Raw genomic sequence first — 20534 nt, 5'->3', positions numbered from 1 at the left:
TTGATTTTAATTGATCAAAATAATGCTTAATTAGGGCTATATTATCACCATTAGGTGACTTCAATTTTACAATTTACCAAAGATTGAGATTTCAACTGAAAATTAAAGCAAATTGAGTCACTGGCAATTGGTAGAAGCACCGACATTATTGACGATTTTTTCTATTTTAGTGGATTAAAAATTAAGTTTCTATATAATTCAAAATTTAAAACCACATTGTTGTTAGTTCTAAAAAAATTTGAACAATTTTGACGGTTATAAGTACGTATGATATACCTTATACGGTTTATTATATTTAACTTTATTTTGTACTTAAGACAATGCAAATATAACTTCATTTTATAGTTAAACCTCTCTGAGAGTCTGACTAGGGATAGGGTTAGTCGGAGGCGTCATATTCATGTTTTAGACTACTGATGTCCTCTTAGTTTACCTTTTGGTGTTCTTACCCTCTTGCTTATCTCGTTTATGTTATTATTAGTTTTTGTTTCTTTTTTGTAGTTGGTTTTACTTTTTAACTATTTACAGGCATTTAAGTTATCATTCCCGTGTAGTTACGCCTCTTTATCGTCTCGAGCTAGGGGACTCCTTTGATTGTGCTCTCTTTTATGGGTATGAGTTATCTCCGTCTTTTCCTCCCCAGACCCTGTTCATAGTATTCCGTGAACGGGATACACTGGGTAGGATAATGACGATGATATTTGAAAATGCACATATACGCAAATACTCCCTCCTATTCTCCACAGATGTCCCGTTTGTTCTATGCATTTATTAAATCCTTAATAACTATAATTGTGTATAATTAAAAATTATAAAAAGTTGATATGAATAATACTTGCACTGAAAAGAATCAAATAACATTCCAATTAACTATATTTTAACTAATAAATTTATAATAAAATACAAATTAAAAATAAAAGTTGATAATATGTAAAAACAAATAGAGTGAATACCAACGAAAAAAACCTAAATATGCCATTGGAATTTTTTTCTTGCCCATTTGAGGAAGTACAATAGGACCCACTTGCCACTAAGTGGAGTGAGGACTGAGGACCCCCAAGAATTATAACGAAGGATTCATACAAATTCTAGACCATGGATGACTGCAGAAGGTTGAGAACGAATAGCGTGAAAGAAATCTCCTTGTCATGTTTTGATTTCGATCGTAATGATCTTGGAGAGAAAGAGAGATGCGGCAATTATTGATGATAGTGCTTTTCACTTGGCTTTATCTTGCAGATTCCTTCCTTGCTTCTGACTGCTCCATTAAAGGTCTGTTTCCAATTCAATTTTCGTCATAGTCTTGTCTGAAATTTGAGCTTAAATTATATGATTATAAGATAAAAATGAAATTCTAAATTGTAAAAGAAATTAGGGTTTTGGAGTTTCAAAGTGTGAACGAAGTTCCAAGTCTTGCATTTGCATTACTGGTTATTTAGGATTCATTGAGAATGGTAGATGATGATTGCTACTAAGTTTCAATTGGAAACAATCTGTTTGCTAAGCCAATTAACCTACTCCTTGCGATATGGGTTTAGAACTCCTGCAGTTTCACGATTGAAAACTAGCTGGTTTAAATAGAATAAGGAAGCTGTAGCATGTGATTTTGAATGCCATATAGTTGGATGAACTAAACTTGCTTTACTGTGCCAGTTGGAGATAGTTTTTTCTATTTTACTGGAAATCCTAGCAAAACCCTAATTGTGATGTTCACTAACTTCCGAAATGAAACGGATTATGAATTTTTCTTGAAGTTTGTGTACTGCTGCTTTGTGAGAAGACAAGTCTTACTCTTATCTACAACCTGCAGTTCTGTTCTATTGGTCAATTATATTCTAAATAAATTTTCAATATAACAATAGATCAAGTACTCTTGCTTGATGAATAGAGATATAGCTTTAATGAGCTTAATTGAGGCATTTGGCATAAAATAGTTGATCAATCTAAACCTGTTTGATAAAATAAGGGTTGGCATGAAGTATGTGGAAGGCTGGAATTGTTATGTATGAAAGGTCAACAAATTTATTACTCCCTCCGTTCCTCAGTGAATTTCTCACCAGGAATGTTCACGAGAATTAAAAAATATATAATTTTTTAGATAGTAGATATATTATTTTATTGAATAATAAATTTGATGGAGGAAAAGATGAGACCATAAATATTAAAAAAATATCAAAATAAAGTTAATGGAAAAAATATAGGAACCACAACTAATAAAAGAATATTTTTATAAAGTTAATGGGGACCGCTAGGAGCATAAAAATGTTAAAATAAAGTTAGTGAAAGATATGTGGAGACCATAAACATTATTGAATATTAAAATGAGGATGAACAAGGTTATTTTTGTCCAAAATTTGTGATATAAATACAAAGATTCTTTATGGGAACAACAAATCAAACGCCCAAAAATGACAAATGGGAACTTCTTTTAGGAATGGAGGGAGTACTTCAAAATCTCGAAATATAAAAAGCGTGAAAAGGTTGCTTTTTGAAGAGCTGATTGATCAATCTGTAGTTGGACAAGAAACTTAACAATGCATTATTTCATTCCCTTGTCATTTACTAGTATGCATATTAGCAAAGTCTTATCAAACACTTTCATGTTAATCATTTGAATAATCAGTTGATCAAATCAATGAATATAATTACTAGCTACTATCTATCAACCAACAACTATTTATCAACAAGACTGTAACCTGATGATTCCCATCAATCTCTTGTTACTCAAATGCTATTTTTTTCTTTGTACTATATTGTATGCGGTAAATCTATGTTGTAATTGATATCTTGAGAGAAATCAAAGAGTAAAAGTATTTTGTGTCCTCGACTTCCAGAAGTCCCTATAGAGATCTCAAAATAGGATTAGCTTAAAGGAAATAAAATATTTAATGTGAATATGCCAAAAGAAAATGAGACATTTGATTAGAGTATGAGGGAGTAGTATAACATCAACCTACTTATTGCAATAGTATGTGCTACTATCATTTATATAAATATTATTAACTATTTCAACACTCTTTAGTATTGGTTATTCTAGATATCTATTCATTTTTATGTTTAATCTTTAATATATAACATGTTTATAATGAAAAATTTACCTAATGGAATCTTGTGCAGAGGAATTTGAATACCTGTGATTAAGTAAATGTGTTATTGTGTAGTTATATATTAGAACTTTGAAAAAATTGAATCCTTGACTCTTTGATTGTAATGTTTTTATGGGAACATACTAGCATATTAAATGAACATGGACACACTCTTTTTTTGGTGATTAGCTTAGCCGTTATGTAAAAATTAAGATTAGCTTGCCGTTGATGCAGGGTTTCCACTTGTTCGGAATATAAGTGAGCTTCCACAAAGTAACTATGGTATAGAAGGCCTCTCACACACTACCCTTGTTGGGTCTGTCCTCCATGGAATGAAAGAGGCAAGTGTTATTATAATTACATATTTTTATTCATTGCTGCCTTTTTCATGTAGCCAATATCTTTCCATTTGACTAAAGAACAACTATCCGTTTTATGTGTTTCTCAATCAAGTACACGTTATGATCAGAAACAATTTCTTTTCATTATAAGGACAAAGTTGCGTACATTCGACCTCTTAAATTATGTCTAAGCTACAACCACTTGGCATAGGGATAATGTCATGTTGTTGTACACTTTACTTTCTCCTTGGACAACCTTCTTATTATTAATTAAGATAGTAATGTAGAATAAAGGAAGTAAAAGATTGGGAGAGAAGTTTGTTGGGTGGGTGAAAATAGTTAAAGAAGGATATGGTGGGAATAAGCGAGGGCATGTTTGAAATTGGAAAATACATGGTTGGGCTGTATATGACTATGTTGACTATGTTTTGTCTTGTGCGGCTACATGAAAGCTTGTTCAGGAGTCTAGCTAGTTATGGTTATACTGTTGAGTTAATTTCCTTTAGATATTGGGGTGGTTAAGCTCTTGGTTTGTTGTACTGGCTTTGGAAATCTCTTATTCTTTAAATCTTGGAGTTTCAGTTACATGACAAGAAGTGCTGCTATGAAGTTATTCTAAAAATTTTCTTTGAACCTTTCTATCTTGCTTTTAAGCTCTAATTTGTTGTAACCAAAGATACAACATGGGATTAAAAGGTTCTCATTTTTTACTTTCACTTAAAGACAGAGAAGTGCACTTGCATTTAGTGATTTGCTCTCTCAATGATTTTTGAAGAGTGGGTGTTACAGATTCCTAGCCTTAATGTTTGATTTGCTGGATATTCCTTTTTACATCTCAAGCTTTTCATTAGCAGTACATGCTTGATTTTTTAGTATTTGAATTTCGTTTCATCTTTCCATTTTAACATCTTTCACGCACTTCTTTTTTGATTGCCAGTGGAGGTGAGCCACAAATCATTTTTTTTATGCATGAGCAACAATGTCTTAGACTATTTAGGATTTGAAGGTGTGAAATTTATTTCTGATACATTTCTAAGTTCACTATTAGTAATTTCTTTTTTTCATAGAAGTTATTTGTCATATCTAATACACAGTTTTACAAAGTAATTCATATATAAGTCTCTTATTAGCGGACTCAATTTGAATGACCAATTAGGGGTTAAACTATCAAGTTATGGTTATAAAGTTTATTCATAGTGTCAAAACAACACAATTCAAGGTATCGTAGCACTGAAAGTACTTATTTTTTACTGTTGCACTTGAATAATGATTCTTTATCTATCTCCACTTTTCAAATTCTATCCCTTTGAGCCTCAACAAACATACCTCTATATTCATTCAACATTCTATCCTGTTGAGTCTCAACTAATACATCTCGATTTGACTGGAGAAAATTAAATTACTGGAAATTTTGCTGTGCTCTTCTAGTCTTTGAAGGGGCTTAGAGTCAATTTTTATTTGATTGTGTTCTTTTTAATCATAGTCTCTCTACTAGGTTTAGGTCTTTATATAGGTGTACTTTTTAATGATAATATAAAACTTAGTATTTTCATGGATTTGAATGAAAACTCGGTGTTATATTGAGATCGTAGGAAAATAAAATTATTTTGTAAAACTCATTCAATTGATCAAATTTGCAAGTTTTACTACAAAACTCTATCAGTTACATAAACTATTATTTTGTGTGAAGTAAGCTAGTTTTCTTCAATTTGGCCTCCTCTCTTGGATCCTCTTGTTTCTCACATCCATTCAACCTTCTTATTTTACCTTCATTATTGAAGTAGTGGCTCCCGCTTCAGTGAGATAAGGAGGGTCGGATATAAGCAAAAAATTGTACGCATAATTCATAAGCTTGAGGTACTTCTTGAAATTTGCAGTGTTAGGTGTATCATACATAATACTCCTCCCTCCCAATGAATTTGCCCTATTTTCCATTTTAGCCCGTCTTAATGAATTTACTTGATTACTATGTTCGAACATGGCCCCACCACTCTTATTCTCCATGTTCTCTCTGTTGCTTATAAATACCCCACTACTTTAACCCACTATAGCTAACTTCTTAATTTTCGTGTCAAAAGCAAATGAGGCTAATTCTTTAGAACGGAGGAATACCCTCAAGAGTTACACCTGATGCTCATTGAAAATTTATCTAGACTAGATGTTTATTTTTATGTTATCTGTGTGCTGAGGAAAGACTTGTACCTTGTCTAAGGATGATTTTGGATGATTGACATTAAAAATTGAATGAAATGCTCTGGGAACGGCGAATATGGTGGAAGAATATCAGTTTTGTGCTTGTTCTAGTTAGATGATTGAAGTATATTCTCTTCTTAAAGGATTGTCTTAGTGTCTTATTTTATATTGTTATAAATGGTGATTCTAACTTCAGCTCCAGATAAGCTTCTGTTTGGGTTGCAGGAATCTAATGATGCATGTTGTTTGTAAATGTTATCCTGTTTCTCTAATATTGACAGATTGAGGTGTGGCTTCAAACATTTTCTCCTGGATCAACGATACCGATTCACAGACACTCATGTGAAGAAGTTTTTGTTGTCTTGAAGGGCAGTGGTACACTTTATCTTGCGTCAGACTCACATGGAAAATATCCTGGCCAACCTAAAAAATTTCCCATCTATGCAAACAGCACGTGTGCTATTCCTGTCAATGATGTTCACCAGGTAAGCTGATATTGGCCATTGTAGTGCCTATGTGTATAAGTATTGAAATTGTATACTTAGATGCTTTTTAGTTGTATTGCTTGACCAATGAAGTTCTCACATAATTTGGCAAAATATTGCAGTGAACAAGAACTAGATGAAGGACATTTTTATAAAGGTTCTAGCTTACAAATGTAGTTTTACACTAGTTTCCGAAATGAAGCAAAAAGATATAAGGCAAAAAGAAAGAGAAGTCTCTTGAAAGTTGTAGAAATAAACTACCTGGCATTATGTGGATATAAATAAACGTCTACGAGTAAAATAGAATTGTGAACAAATGTATTGAATCTTACCCTTGTTAGTGATAACAAAATGACTTTCATCTAGGGTTGTATTGAGGGGTCGGATGTACTGAATGTTACCCTGTTAGTGATAACCAAAAGGTTGTTTCGTTATCAAACATCATCAGCAACTTTACATAAATAAAAAGTGCATATGATTAATGAGCCATATTAATATAGTCCATTATAATTTTAAACCAAAGAACTATAATCTTTGACTCCATCAGAATCAGTGACATGAGTGCATGACATGTGGTATGGCTTCTAAATCTTTGAATATCCAGTGTGTCCTAAGGGCTTTTTTAGAGCCTTTTCAGAGCATATAAAAAGGTTTCTTGAAGAGAGAAAGAAGGTAAGGATTTAAAGCATGGATTCTAGGGATTTGGAGAATCCAAAAGCGATTGAGAGGAAGTAGAGCTAGATAGAGATCTAGCTGTGACAGACAAATACTTAAGTGGAGGAGTATGTGTAGTTGTTGACACGATTGTTGAATTAACATTTTTAGAAACTTTTGGTGGTTGATGAAGGGTTACAAAAATACCCATAAATCTTGTGTATTTTTTTGTTTATACTGTTACTTTGTGATTCAATAATGATTTGCTTAAATCACATATTGTGTTTGTTGTCTTGCAGTAATAGTATGCTGTATACATATGCTTAATTCACCATTGTCTATTGCGAAAAATGAACTACTACTGATAACCCTTGATTTGATTTTGATGTGCAGATCTTGAACACTGATAGCAATGGCGATCTGCAAATACTGTGTATTTTATCACGTCCTCCTGTCAAATTGTAATATTCTTTTTTAAGTCAATCTATGTGATTATCGAGATTTTTTCCTCATGTCGTAAAATATTCTATGTTACTTAAGCTTTTCATTTCGCCCACTTGTCACTCTGACAAGGGTCGGACACCTCTTCATTCCCAACCATAGAAAAGTTTCATAAATAGCTTAGGCTGACACTTGAACACGTACCCAAGTCTGATTACATTCTCAACTACTAGTCTTGGAATGCATGATACATGTCAAGTAAACTAACAAACCTGCTTGTTTTTGAGGTTGTACTCTAAAATAGTCTTCAATATTTTGGCATATGCCCTTGGCTGCCTGCTTACTATTTCCCCAACTTTCGATCATTCTGAATTCGATATATGAGTTGAATTAAAGGACATGTGAAGAGCTTTGATCGTGTATTTAAGGGAGTTTTTCTTATTTCCACTGCTACGTGACTATTTTCTGGCGACATTAGTAGGCACTGTGATTCATATTAAGTCAACTGTCGTGCATCTAGGTAGAGTATGTGCTGTTTCTGTTAATCTAAACCTTCCGTTACCCCAATACTTAAAAGTGAATCTCACTTAACCGGAATACACGATCTTACCTTTGTAATAACCAAAATGTTATTTTTGGTTGACCCTTGATAGCAAACATCGTCCATAATTTCACATAAATTAGAAGTGCACATAATGTAACGAGTTATTTGTTATCGTTTCTGTAATATTAACTTTGTTGTTGATGTTTTAGGTTCATCTATGAAGACTGGCTTATGCCTCATACTGCAGCCCAACTGAAGTTTCCAATCTTTTGGGATGAACAATGTTTTGACTCTCCTGTTAAAGATGAGCTCTAAGACACACTTCTGTCATCTCCTACATTGCTACATCAATGACTTAGAGCGACTATCTTTTCACTTTACTCTATTCACAAGTGTTGCTTTGATCTTTTATAGTCAATTACTTCTTACAAAGAATATAGTAGTCAAATGTTAGATTTATCATAGCACATAGTTTTAATAAAATAACTTCTTATAAATTTTACTTGCATGTAAATAAATATATTAACATTTTATAAAGTATATTGACATGCATGATGCATGTATTGACAAGGGTTGCAAGTATAAAGAAACAATGATTCTTATTTATATGATGATCTATGTAGATCTTGCATCTCCATTCTCCTTTTGTTAAGTAAGACTCATTGGATGATATTAGAATTATGAAATGTTGATGGGATATTGACATACATTGTATATCATAACCTAACAACATTATTCAAAAGAATTACACACCTTTTTTGAATTTAGGTAATTAGAGATAAAGAAAGAGGATAAATTTTTGAGAGAAGAGATTTCAAAGATCATATGTGAAGGAATTTCCTTAATTAATATTGTTAATAATAATTTTTTTTTCATATTATTTCCTTTTTCTCTTCAACAAACAAAAGAAAAATTATCTTATCATTTCCCCCTATTTTTTGTCCCTCCTCTTCTTGTCTAAATATGATGTTGAAGTTCAATTTTATCATCTATTTTTATTCGATCACGAATAAACTTTAATTTATCTCTTATAATGCACATTATTTGTTAGTAATTAGAGATAAATTAATGTTTGTGTACAACTACACTTGCACTTGGTGTAATTAAGAAGAATATAGCAAGTAATGCTTTTGTCAAATGAAACCCAATAAAACAATATTTCCTTTTATCTTTGTCTCTTGCTGTAAAAATTCTCGACTTTATATTTGAATAAAATAAAATTAATTTTAATTTCATAAATTCTTATATGAGATGGTCTCATTATGAAATATATCTTATATATAGATTAAAAAATTTTTAAAAAAATTTATATAAATTTTTTATTTTAAGATTGTTTTACTGAAAGATGTTTAGAAACTCTTTTAATTTGATTAATTATTTTTGTAAAGAATTAGTAGACCCGAATCCGGATTCCGAAACGAAGTGACGGATTATTTCTAGAATCGTGTTTTGATTCAAAAACCTCCCATCCTCTCTCTCCCCGCACTCTTCTACTCTACATCTTCCATCTCTGCGCAAAACCCTAGCTTCTTCTCCTTCGCCATTTCACTTATCTTATAACAATGGCGGCCATGATGCAGCCACAGATCATCCTTCTTAAAGAAGGAACAGATTCATCTCAAGGTAAGGCTCAGTTAATCAGTAGCATTAATGCCTGTACTGGTATTGCCGATGTCGTTCGCACCACTTTAGGGCCTCGAGGTATGGATAAACTCATCCATGACGATAAAGGTAATACTACCCTTTCTAATGATGGTGCTACTATTATGAAGCTCCTTGATATTATTCATCCTGCTGCAAAGATCCTTGTTGATATCGCTCGCTCCCAAGATTCTGAGGTATTTTTTTTTTGAGATTTCTAACATTTTATTGATGCGTTGTTTTGTTTTGATTTTTTTTTTCCTTTTTATCGGAATTAATTTTTAGTTTGGATTCGTTTATTTCTAGTAATTTTAGGTGGAGTTACTCCCTCCGTTCCACATTTGTTGCAACGTAAGGTTTTACGCCCATTTTTTTTGAATTTTAGGACGGAGGCTTTGAATTAGGATTGGATAGTTTGAGAGCACCAAAATTGAGATATTAAATCAAATAAATGTTGTAAATTCATTTAAGTTTACTGTACAAGTGAATGTCCTAACTAATTTGGGATGGTAAAAAATATATGTTGCAACTATTTTAGGAAGGAGGCTATAAGTGTGTTATTTTATGATGAGGAAACTGAAGGTGAAATTTGCACTTCTATTTTCATTGATATAATTTTTTGCATCTCTTTGTTTTTTTTCCATTAAATTTATTAAATTTTGGTTGTATTATTATTATTATTATTATTATTATTATTGTTATTATTGTTATTATTATTATTATTATTATTATTATTATTATTATTATTATTATTTTAAAGCTTGTGTGCCACACGATGAGCCTGACAAGCTAAGAAGCCCTTGTAGTTGAGGAGGCAGTGAGAAAAGGAGACACAAGCAGGGTCACGGAGTCTTGCAGCGCGTAAATCGGCAACAACAGCAGCACACAGAGAAGAATCAGATGAAAAGACATTAAGAAAGAGGTCGTATAGAAGGGTCGACAACAGAGTGGAAGAGCAGAGATTGTTGCCAAGATGAAAGGAGAGTGATCGTTCGAGAGAGGAATGAGAAAGGATTATTGAGTAGAGATAAGAGGCTAGTGCGGGTTCCGAATCAGCATCACGACGTGCTTCAGCCTTAATTTGGCCCCACACCCAGAACTCCTCGTTTTCATCGGATTCTGCTGTGTTCTAAACAACTGATGGTGGCACACCAAGCTCCCCTCCCGGCATAGTAGAAAGATAGGTAGGAAAACCTAAATTACAATTTTCCTGTTGAACATTTTAAACAATGTCAGAAGCAATAAAAACAAATGTACAGAGAATACAATGCACAATACTACATAGAACTTATCACCTTCACTCAGTGTTGGCAAAAAAAATATAATGCCATTAAATTCAGAGTTCCGCAAAATGCGGGGTGCTGTGGGAGTAATCAGTGATGTCAAAGCATACTATCTAACTAACTGAACAGCTGTGATACAAATAAATTCTAAGTTGAATAACCAAAATAGTTTAGTGACAATAAGTCTCCAAAAAGCATCGTAATCGATCAAACATTTGATGCTGTAAGTCTGGAAGGTTGAAAGCAAATAAATGAATCGGATAATAATGGTCAGAAGGAAACATCAATGCAGAGATTGTCTGCATTATTGATCAGGTGCATGGAAAGGGTCTGAAAAATGGAATGTTTGGGCAGCCTATTCAACATATGGATTTGGCTAATTTTAGGTCTAAGAGTCGACTTATAATGGATCATTAGTGAGCTATTTCTGCATCTAGCTATAACATCAAACTGATGAGTTGGTAGAGGATGTGCTACAGTTGGAGTGACATGACTAATGTTATTCAGTCAACAGTGTAGGTATTCGAGTAGGTGTGCCTGGGCAACATATCCGGGTCAGTATGCATTTAGTGCATAACAGGACAGATGATAATGACGAATCAGTGTTGGTGAAGCACCAGATTGGCAGTTCGTTCAGGCTTGAGCGTGATGGTTTGTGCAGCAGTTGCACGAAATGCTGAACAATTTATTTCTTGACTTGGTTTTTATTTATTGACACTTGAAGTTATCTTGTACTTAAGTCCCATTGAGGATACGAATTAAGACTTGACAAATTCATTTTAGAATTGAACTATGTTCTCGAGTATTTTTAACAGTAAAAAAAATTAATTCAATCCATGAGATTGAGTGATAGCTCTCGATTAATCAAAGAGATTTTGAGGGAGTGTAGCCCCCAAAACATCCTAAACAGTAGTGTAAGTGCCAAAAGTTTTGGTACTTGAACAACCATTCGAGTGTTTCTCTAGTAAATTACCCCTAGCCAATCATTCATAGTCGATTAATCCTAAGGGTTGTAGTGTAGCTTGGTATTACAGCATGCACAAATTCCGTGGAGAAATCTGTGGAAAAAATTTGTGCGAACAAGTTCACAAAATAGAGCAGTTATTCTGGCATATTTTGGGAAGTTTTCAACGATTTGAAGTTTAAATCTTAGCCAAAGTTGAGATGATTAAGGAAAATTTTTTTGTACATTCTCCTGTTGAGCATACCCAAGGCCACGAGCCAAGAAAACACCCTAACCTCACAGGGAACCTTAGCTTTCAGATTCTATGCTGGAGTAAGATTAGGTGTATAATGGAGAGAGAAACCATGATTAAATGAGGTGCAGTAGTAACTCGAGGAGGTTTTAGGATTCCAAATCCTTCTATCTGTGATTCCAAAGCTCTTTATAATGGAAGGAAGTATATACTCGCCAAGTCGCCATCTCTCTAAAATGAAAGAAAGCTAAATATATACTCACCACTCGCCATCTCTTTCAAGAGGGTCATGGCTAAAGGAAAAAGACCAACAATTTCAATGCTATATCGAATCCATTCAACTACCTCCCCTCCAAAATTAGTATTCAAACAATGGAAAATATATCCACCCAAATGGTCAAATCCCACCCTTTCCTTTCCCTTCAATTCCCCACATCCAAACACACCTTCAAACACAAAAACTTATAGAGAAATCTAATTGCAACTTAGCCGATATACTGGTCCGATGATGTTACCAATACACATTACACACCAACACCAATTAGAATGGAAAGTGGAGGTCCTTCAGATGGGTAAACTTCCTAGTCCATAGTTGGACGAAAAGAAAAAAATACAACACTCGTGTTTGTAAGTTATATGCCGCTTTAATATAATGACAAAGAAAAATATGATCTTCAGCCTCACATAAATAATAAGCTAAAGAAAAAAATGATCCAAAAAATCAAAATGGTTTAGAAATGTTAAAAATTAAAATAAATGGGTTACAGAACTGAAATAACCTAATAGGTAAAAAGCTCAACACCTTGAAAGGTCTATCCAAAAAATCAAACACATTTAGGGCTTAAATAAATTGTCCTAGCTTTCTCGAAGGAAAATATCATGATTAAACAATTAAGAACAAATTATCTTTACTTCGAAAGAATAACCATAATATGAGAACAGGACATAAATCCCCAAAAACCTGATTGGTGCAGTGACACCTTAATGTATGTTTGTTGCAAAACTGATGATGAAGCGCACTCAAACTTCGCCGCCGATGAATTCTATTGATGTAGCAATATGGAACAGACCATGAAGTCGCCAACATCCGTGATGACGACGGTGAGAATAACGGTGAGGAATGGTGAATACGCAACACTGAAATTGAAAACTGTTCTTATGATTATAAATTAAACAGACTTTCAATTCAAATTTACCAAATAGTAACTCAAATTATCGGCTGAAATCATCAAAAAAAGCTACCAAACAAATTCAAGAACCGAAAATTTCGTCACCGCTGAAAATTTCAATGGAAATTCGAAAGCAAAATGAAATGGAAATAGAATAAATTAGGGTTTTGAGCGAGTGGAAATGCGACTAACCTTGTTAGTGGGATTCCTTCTGGAATCTAAGTGATGGAACTGAAAGTTTATGCTGACCAGCAAGCAGAGAAACAATGATCACGCAACTGATGCAGTTTTCCAAGCTCAGCCGGTACTTCCCCAGAAAGTTTGTTTTCATCCACCTGAAAGTTTTTTAGATTTCCATATTCTCCCCACTTGGGCGAGATCTCACCAACAAATCGATTTCCACTCAGGTTGACATAAGTAAGATCTGGGTAAATACCGAATGCATTCGGTATATTTCCATCAAATTTATTTCCATCCAGCCGAAGTCTGACTAACCCAGAGCAGCTCTTCAAACAATCAGGAACATTTTCGGTGAAATTGTTCCCATTAACTGTCAATAACTGAAGCTGTAACCCACTGCACAACCCTGGAGGCAACTCCCCAGAAAAGCTATTGTTTGAAAAGTTAACATTGTAAAGAGAATGGATTTTTTCGCCAAAGTTTCGTGGGATTTCCCCCGAAAGATCATTGGTAAACACAGAGAATATTTGCAGATTGATGAGATCTGACAAAGACTCAGGCAACTCACCGTGGAATTTTAAGGATTTTTGATGGATTTAAAGGGTTCTAGATCAATGAAGACGAATACAAAGTTTCTTGAATGGAGAAGAAGAAAGATGGAGGATCAATTTTTTGAAGAAATACGTTGTGCTTGGGGAAGTCAAGCCTAACAATGGCGTCAGTTGAATGCGTAAGGGCATACTGGTAATTTACCACAAACGGCACACTGACGGTAGTTGTCATTAATGGTATTCTGTGCTAACGGACGTAAACTTAATGGTATACGGTGAATTAAAACATTTCGTGTGGTATATGGTGAATTTCGAAGAAACTCAGTGGTATATCATGAAATATCCGTTATTTTTAAATAATTTCTTAATTTTATTTTATAATATAACAATTCTTAACAACTACTTAAACTTGTCCGTCAAATGTTTAGATTTTATGCTAATTTGAATAATTTCTTAATTTTATTTTATAATAATAACATACTCCATTCATGAAATAAAGATTTTGCTTTGGTATGAATAATGAATAATATGTAGTGAGTTTCAGGGTTATTTTTATTTCTATCCATATGACATGTATATGATGTGATCATTGTTTCTCTGCTTGCTGGTCAGCATAAACTTTCAGTTCCATCACTTAGATTCTAGAACGAATCCCATTAACAAGGTTAGTCGCATTTTCACTCGCTCAAAACCCTAATTTATTCTATTTCCATTTCATTTTGCTTTCGAATTTCCATTGAAATTTTCAGCGGTGACGAAATTTTCGGTTCTTGAATTTGTTTGGTAGCTTTTTTTGATGATTTCAGCCGATAATTTGAGTTACTATTTGGTAAATTTGAATTGAAAGTCTGTTTAATTTATAATCATAAGAACAATTTTCAATTTCAGTGTTGCGTATTCACCATTCCTCACCGTTATTCTCACCGTCGTCATCACGGATGTTGGCGACTTCATGGTCTGTTCCATATTGCTACATCAATAGAATTCATCGGCGGCGAAGTTTGAGTGCGCTTCATCATCAGTTTTGCAACAAACATACATTAAGGTGTCACTGCACCAATCAGGTTTTTGGGGATTTATGTCCTGTTCTCATATTATGGTTATTCTTTCGAAGTAAAGATAATTTGTTCTTAATTGTTTAATCATGATATTTTCCTTCGAGAAAGCTAGGACAATTTATTTAAGCCCTAAATGTGTTTGATTTTTTGGATGGACCTTTCAAGGTGTTGAGCTTTTTACCTATTAGGTTATTTCAGTTCTGTAACCCATTTATTTTAATTTTTAACATTTCTAAACCATTTTGATTTTTTGGATCATTTTTTTCTTTAGCTTATTATTTATGTGAGGCTGGAGATCATTTTTTTTCTTTGTCATTATATTAAAGCGGCATATAACTTACAAACACGAGTGTTGTATTTTTTTCTTTTCGTCCAACTATGGACTAGGAAGTTTACCCATCTAAAGGACCTCCACTTTCCATTCTAATTGGTGTTGGTGTGTAATGTGTATTGGTAACATCATCGGACCAGTATATCGGCTAAGTTGCAATTAGATTTCTCTATAAGTTTTTGTGTTTGAAGGTGTGTTTGGATGTGGGGAATTGAAGGGAAAGGAAAGGGTAGGATTTGACCATTTGGGTGGATATATTTTCCATTGTTTGAATACTAATTTTGGAGGGGAGGTAGTTGAATGGATTCGATATAGCATTGAAATTGTTGGTCTTTTTCCTTTAGCCATGACCCTCTTGAAAGAGATGGCGAGTGGTGAGTATATATTTAGCTTTCTTTCATTTTAGAGAGATGGCGACTTGGCGAGTATATACTTCCTTCCATTATAAAGAGCTTTGGAATCACAGATAGAAGGATTTGGAATCCTAAAACCTCCTCGAGTTACTACTGCACCTCATTTAATCATGGTTTCTCTCTCCATTATACACCTAATCTTACTCCAGCATAGAATCTGAAAGCTAAGGTTCCCTGTGAGGTTAGGGTGTTTTCTTGGCTCGTGGCCTTGGGTATGCTCAACAGGAGAATGTACAAAAAAATTTTCCTTAATCATCTCAACTTTGGCTAAGATTTAAACTTCAAATCGTTGAAAACTTCCCAAAATATGCCAGAATAACTGCTCTATTTTGTGAACTTGTTCGCACAAATTTTTTCCACAGATTTCTCCACGGAATTTGTGCATGCTGTAATACCAAGCTACACTACAACCCTTAGGATTAATCGACTATGAATGATTGGCTAGGGGTAATTTACTAGAGAAACACTCGAATGGTTGTTCAAGTACCAAAACTTTTGGCACTTACACTACTGTTTAGGATGTTTTGGGGGCTACACTCCCTCAAAATCTCTTTGATTAATCGAGAGCTATCACTCAATCTCATGGATTGAATTAATTTTTTTTACTGTTAAAAATACTCGAGAACATAGTTCAATTCTAAAATGAATTTGTCAAGTCTTAATTCGTATCCTCAATGGGACTTAAGTACAAGATAACTTCAAGTGTCAATAAATAAAAACCAAGTCAAGAAATAAATTGTTCAGCATTTCGTGCAACTGCTGCACAAACCATCACGCTCAAGCCTGAACGAACTGCCAATCTGGTGCTTCACCAACACTGATTCGTCATTATCATCTGTCCTGTTATGCACTAAATGCATACTGACCCGGATATGTTGCCCAGGCACACCTACTCGAATACCTACACTGTTGACTGAATAACATTAGTCATGTCACTCCAACTGTAGCACATCCTCTACCAACTCATCAGTTTGATGTTATAGCTAGATGCAGAAATAGCTCACTAATGATCCATTATAAGTCGACTCTTAGACCTAAAATTAGCCAAATCCATATGTTGAATAGGCTGCCCAAACATTCCATTTTTCAGACCCTTTCCATGCACCTGATCAATAATGCAGACAATCTCTGCATTGATGTTTCCTTCTGACCATTATTATCCGATTCATTTATTTGCTTTCAACCTTCCAGACTTACAGCATCAAATGTTTGATCGATTACGATGCTTTTTGGAGACTTATTGTCACTAAACTATTTTGGTTATTCAACTTAGAATTTATTTGTATCACAGCTGTTCAGTTAGTTAGATAGTATGCTTTGACATCACTGATTACTCCCACAGCACCCCGCATTTTGCGGAACTCTGAATTTAATGGCATTATATTTTTTTTGCCAACACTGAGTGAAGGTGATAAGTTCTATGTAGTATTGTGCATTGTATTCTCTGTACATTTGTTTTTATTGCTTCTGACATTGTTTAAAATGTTCAACAGGAAAATTGTAATTTAGGTTTTCCTACCTATCTTTCTACTATGCCGGGAGGGGAGCTTGGTGTGCCACCATCAGTTGTTCAGAACACAGCAGAATCCGATGAAAACGAGGAGTTCTGGGTGTGGGGCCAAATTAAGGCTGAAGCACGTCGTGATGCTGATTCGGAACCCGCACTTGCCTCTTATCTCTACTCAACAATCCTTTCTCATTCCTCTCTCGAACGATCACTCTTCTTTCATCTTGGCAACAAACTCTGCTCCTCCACTCTGTTGTCGACCCTTCTATACGACCTCTTTCTTAATGTCTTTTCATCTGATTCTTCTCTGCGTGCTGCTGTTGTTGCCGATTTACGCGCTGCAAGAGTCCGTGACCCTGCTTGTGTCTCCTTTTCTCACTGCCTCCTCAACTACAAGGGCTTCTTAGTTTGTCAGGCTCATCGTGTGGCACACAAGCTTTGGAATCAAGACAGACAGCCCCTTGCACTTGCCCTCAACTCTCGAATATCCGATGTTCTCTCTGTTGCTTATAAATACCCCACTACTTTAACCCACTATAACTAACTTCTTAATTTTCGTGTCAAAAGCAAATGAGGCTAATTCTTTAGAACGGAGGAATACCCTCAAGAGTTACACCTGATGCTCATTGAAAATTTATCTAGACTAGATGTTTATTTTTATGTTATCTGTGTGCTGAGGAAAGACTTGTACCTTGTCTAAGGATGATTTTGGATGATTGACATTAAAAATTGAATGAAATGCTCTGGGAACGGCGAATATGGTGGAAGAATATCAGTTTTGTGCTTGTTCTAGTTAGATGATTGAAGTATATTCTCTTCTTAAAGGATTGTCTTAGTGTCTTATTTTATATTGTTATAAATGGTGATTCTAACTTCAGCTCCAGATAAGCTTCTGTTTGGGTTGCAGGAATCTAATGATGCATGTTGTTTGTAAATGTTATCCTGTTTCTCTAATATTGACAGATTGAGGTGTGGCTTCAAACATTTTCTCCTGGATCAACGATACCGATTCACAGACACTCATGTGAAGAAGTTTTTGTTGTCTTGAAGGGCAGTGGTACACTTTATCTTGCGTCAGACTCACATGGAAAATATCCTGGCCAACCTAAAAAATTTCCCATCTATGCAAACAGCACGTGTGCTATTCCTGTCAATGATGTTCACCAGGTAAGCTGATATTGGCCATTGTAGTGCCTATGTGTATAAGTATTGAAATTGTATACTTAGATGCTTTTTAGTTGTATTGCTTGACCAATGAAGTTCTCACATAATTTGGCAAAATATTGCAGTGAACAAGAACTAGATGAAGGACATTTTTATAAAGGTTCTAGCTTACAAATGTAGTTTTACACTAGTTTCCGAAATGAAGCAAAAAGATATAAGGCAAAAAGAAAGAGAAGTCTCTTGAAAGTTGTAGAAATAAACTACCTGGCATTATGTGGATATAAATAAACGTCTACGAGTAAAATAGAATTGTGAACAAATGTATTGAATCTTACCCTTGTTAGTGATAACAAAATGACTTTCATCTAGGGTTGTATTGAGGGGTCGGATGTACTGAATGTTACCCTGTTAGTGATAACCAAAAGGTTGTTTCGTTATCAAACATCATCAGCAACTTTACATAAATAAAAAGTGCATATGATTAATGAGCCATATTAATATAGTCCATTATAATTTTAAACCAAAGAACTATAATCTTTGACTCCATCAGAATCAGTGACATGAGTGCATGACATGTGGTATGGCTTCTAAATCTTTGAATATCCAGTGTGTCCTAAGGGCTTTTTTAGAGCCTTTTCAGAGCATATAAAAAGGTTTCTTGAAGAGAGAAAGAAGGTAAGGATTTAAAGCATGGATTCTAGGGATTTGGAGAATCCAAAAGCGATTGAGAGGAAGTAGAGCTAGATAGAGATCTAGCTGTGACAGACAAATACTTAAGTGGAGGAGTATGTGTAGTTGTTGACACGATTGTTGAATTAACATTTTTAGAAACTTTTGGTGGTTGATGAAGGGTTACAAAAATACCCATAAATCTTGTGTATTTTTTTGTTTATACTGTTACTTTGTGATTCAATAATGATTTGCTTAAATCACATATTGTGTTTGTTGTCTTGCAGTAATAGTATGCTGTATACATATGCTTAATTCACCATTGTCTATTGCGAAAAATGAACTACTACTGATAACCCTTGATTTGATTTTGATGTGCAGATCTTGAACACTGATAGCAATGGCGATCTGCAAATACTGTGTATTTTATCACGTCCTCCTGTCAAATTGTAATATTCTTTTTTAAGTCAATCTATGTGATTATCGAGATTTTTTCCTCATGTCGTAAAATATTCTATGTTACTTAAGCTTTTCATTTCGCCCACTTGTCACTCTGACAAGGGTCGGACACCTCTTCATTCCCAACCATAGAAAAGTTTCATAAATAGCTTAGGCTGACACTTGAACACGTACCCAAGTCTGATTACATTCTCAACTACTAGTCTTGGAATGCATGATACATGTCAAGTAAACTAACAAACCTGCTTGTTTTTGAGGTTGTACTCTAAAATAGTCTTCAATATTTTGGCATATGCCCTTGGCTGCCTGCTTACTATTTCCCCAACTTTCGATCATTCTGAATTCGATATATGAGTTGAATTAAAGGACATGTGAAGAGCTTTGATCGTGTATTTAAGGGAGTTTTTCTTATTTCCACTGCTACGTGACTATTTTCTGGCGACATTAGTAGGCACTGTGATTCATATTAAGTCAACTGTCGTGCATCTAGGTAGAGTATGTGCTGTTTCTGTTAATCTAAACCTTCCGTTACCCCAATACTTAAAAGTGAATCTCACTTAACCGGAATACACGATCTTACCTTTGTAATAACCAAAATGTTATTTTTGGTTGACCCTTGATAGCAAACATCGTCCATAATTTCACATAAATTAGAAGTGCACATAATGTAACGAGTTATTTGTTATCGTTTCTGTAATATTAACTTTGTTGTTGATGTTTTAGGTTCATCTATGAAGACTGGCTTATGCCTCATACTGCAGCCCAACTGAAGTTTCCAATCTTTTGGGATGAACAATGTTTTGACTCTCCTGTTAAAGATGAGCTCTAAGACACACTTCTGTCATCTCCTACATTGCTACATCAATGACTTAGAGCGACTATCTTTTCACTTTACTCTATTCACAAGTGTTGCTTTGATCTTTTATAGTCAATTACTTCTTACAAAGAATATAGTAGTCAAATGTTAGATTTATCATAGCACATAGTTTTAATAAAATAACTTCTTATAAATTTTACTTGCATGTAAATAAATATATTAACATTTTATAAAGTATATTGACATGCATGATGCATGTATTGACAAGGGTTGCAAGTATAAAGAAACAATGATTCTTATTTATATGATGATCTATGTAGATCTTGCATCTCCATTCTCCTTTTGTTAAGTA

At 34.2% G+C, this 20534-nt stretch overlaps 2 protein-coding genes across 6 annotated transcripts; both read left to right on the top strand.

The window, feature by feature from the left end:
* The first annotated feature begins 1008 nt into the window (after positions 1-1008).
* On the top strand, positions 1009-8346 carry LOC130817756 (auxin-binding protein T92-like). The gene is made up of 5 exons (XM_057683620.1): positions 1009-1272; positions 3321-3427; positions 5902-6105; positions 7153-7220; positions 7954-8346. The coding sequence occupies exons 1-5, from the start codon at positions 1191-1193 to the stop codon at positions 8057-8059; spliced, it is 567 nt and encodes a 188-aa protein (XP_057539603.1). The 5' UTR covers positions 1009-1190; the 3' UTR covers positions 8060-8346.
* Positions 8347-9168: 822 nt separating this feature from the next.
* Positions 9169-20481, top strand: LOC130817342 (serine acetyltransferase 5-like). Of its 5 annotated transcripts, none has more exons than XM_057682983.1 (4): positions 9169-9582; positions 18124-18240; positions 19288-19355; positions 20089-20481. In XM_057682983.1, the coding sequence occupies exons 1-4, from the start codon at positions 9307-9309 to the stop codon at positions 20192-20194; spliced, it is 567 nt and encodes a 188-aa protein (XP_057538966.1). In that variant the 5' UTR covers positions 9169-9306; the 3' UTR covers positions 20195-20481. The 5 variants fall into 5 exon arrangements, with proteins under 5 accessions (XP_057538966.1, XP_057538965.1, XP_057538963.1 ...); XM_057682982.1 differs by having other exon boundaries at positions 9171-9582; positions 18037-18240; XM_057682981.1 differs by lacking the exons at positions 19288-19355; positions 20089-20481 and adding exons at positions 10192-10569; positions 14653-14828 and having other exon boundaries at positions 9488-9582; positions 17060-18173.
* The last annotated feature ends 53 nt before the right edge of the window (positions 20482-20534 follow it).

The sequence above is a fragment of the Amaranthus tricolor genome, chromosome 7 (assembly GCF_026212465.1).
Source record: "Amaranthus tricolor cultivar Red isolate AtriRed21 chromosome 7, ASM2621246v1, whole genome shotgun sequence".
Taxonomy (NCBI): domain Eukaryota; kingdom Viridiplantae; phylum Streptophyta; class Magnoliopsida; order Caryophyllales; family Amaranthaceae; genus Amaranthus; species Amaranthus tricolor.
Note: the sequence above shows the minus strand (reverse complement) of the source record. Positions and strands in the feature narration are given on the sequence as shown.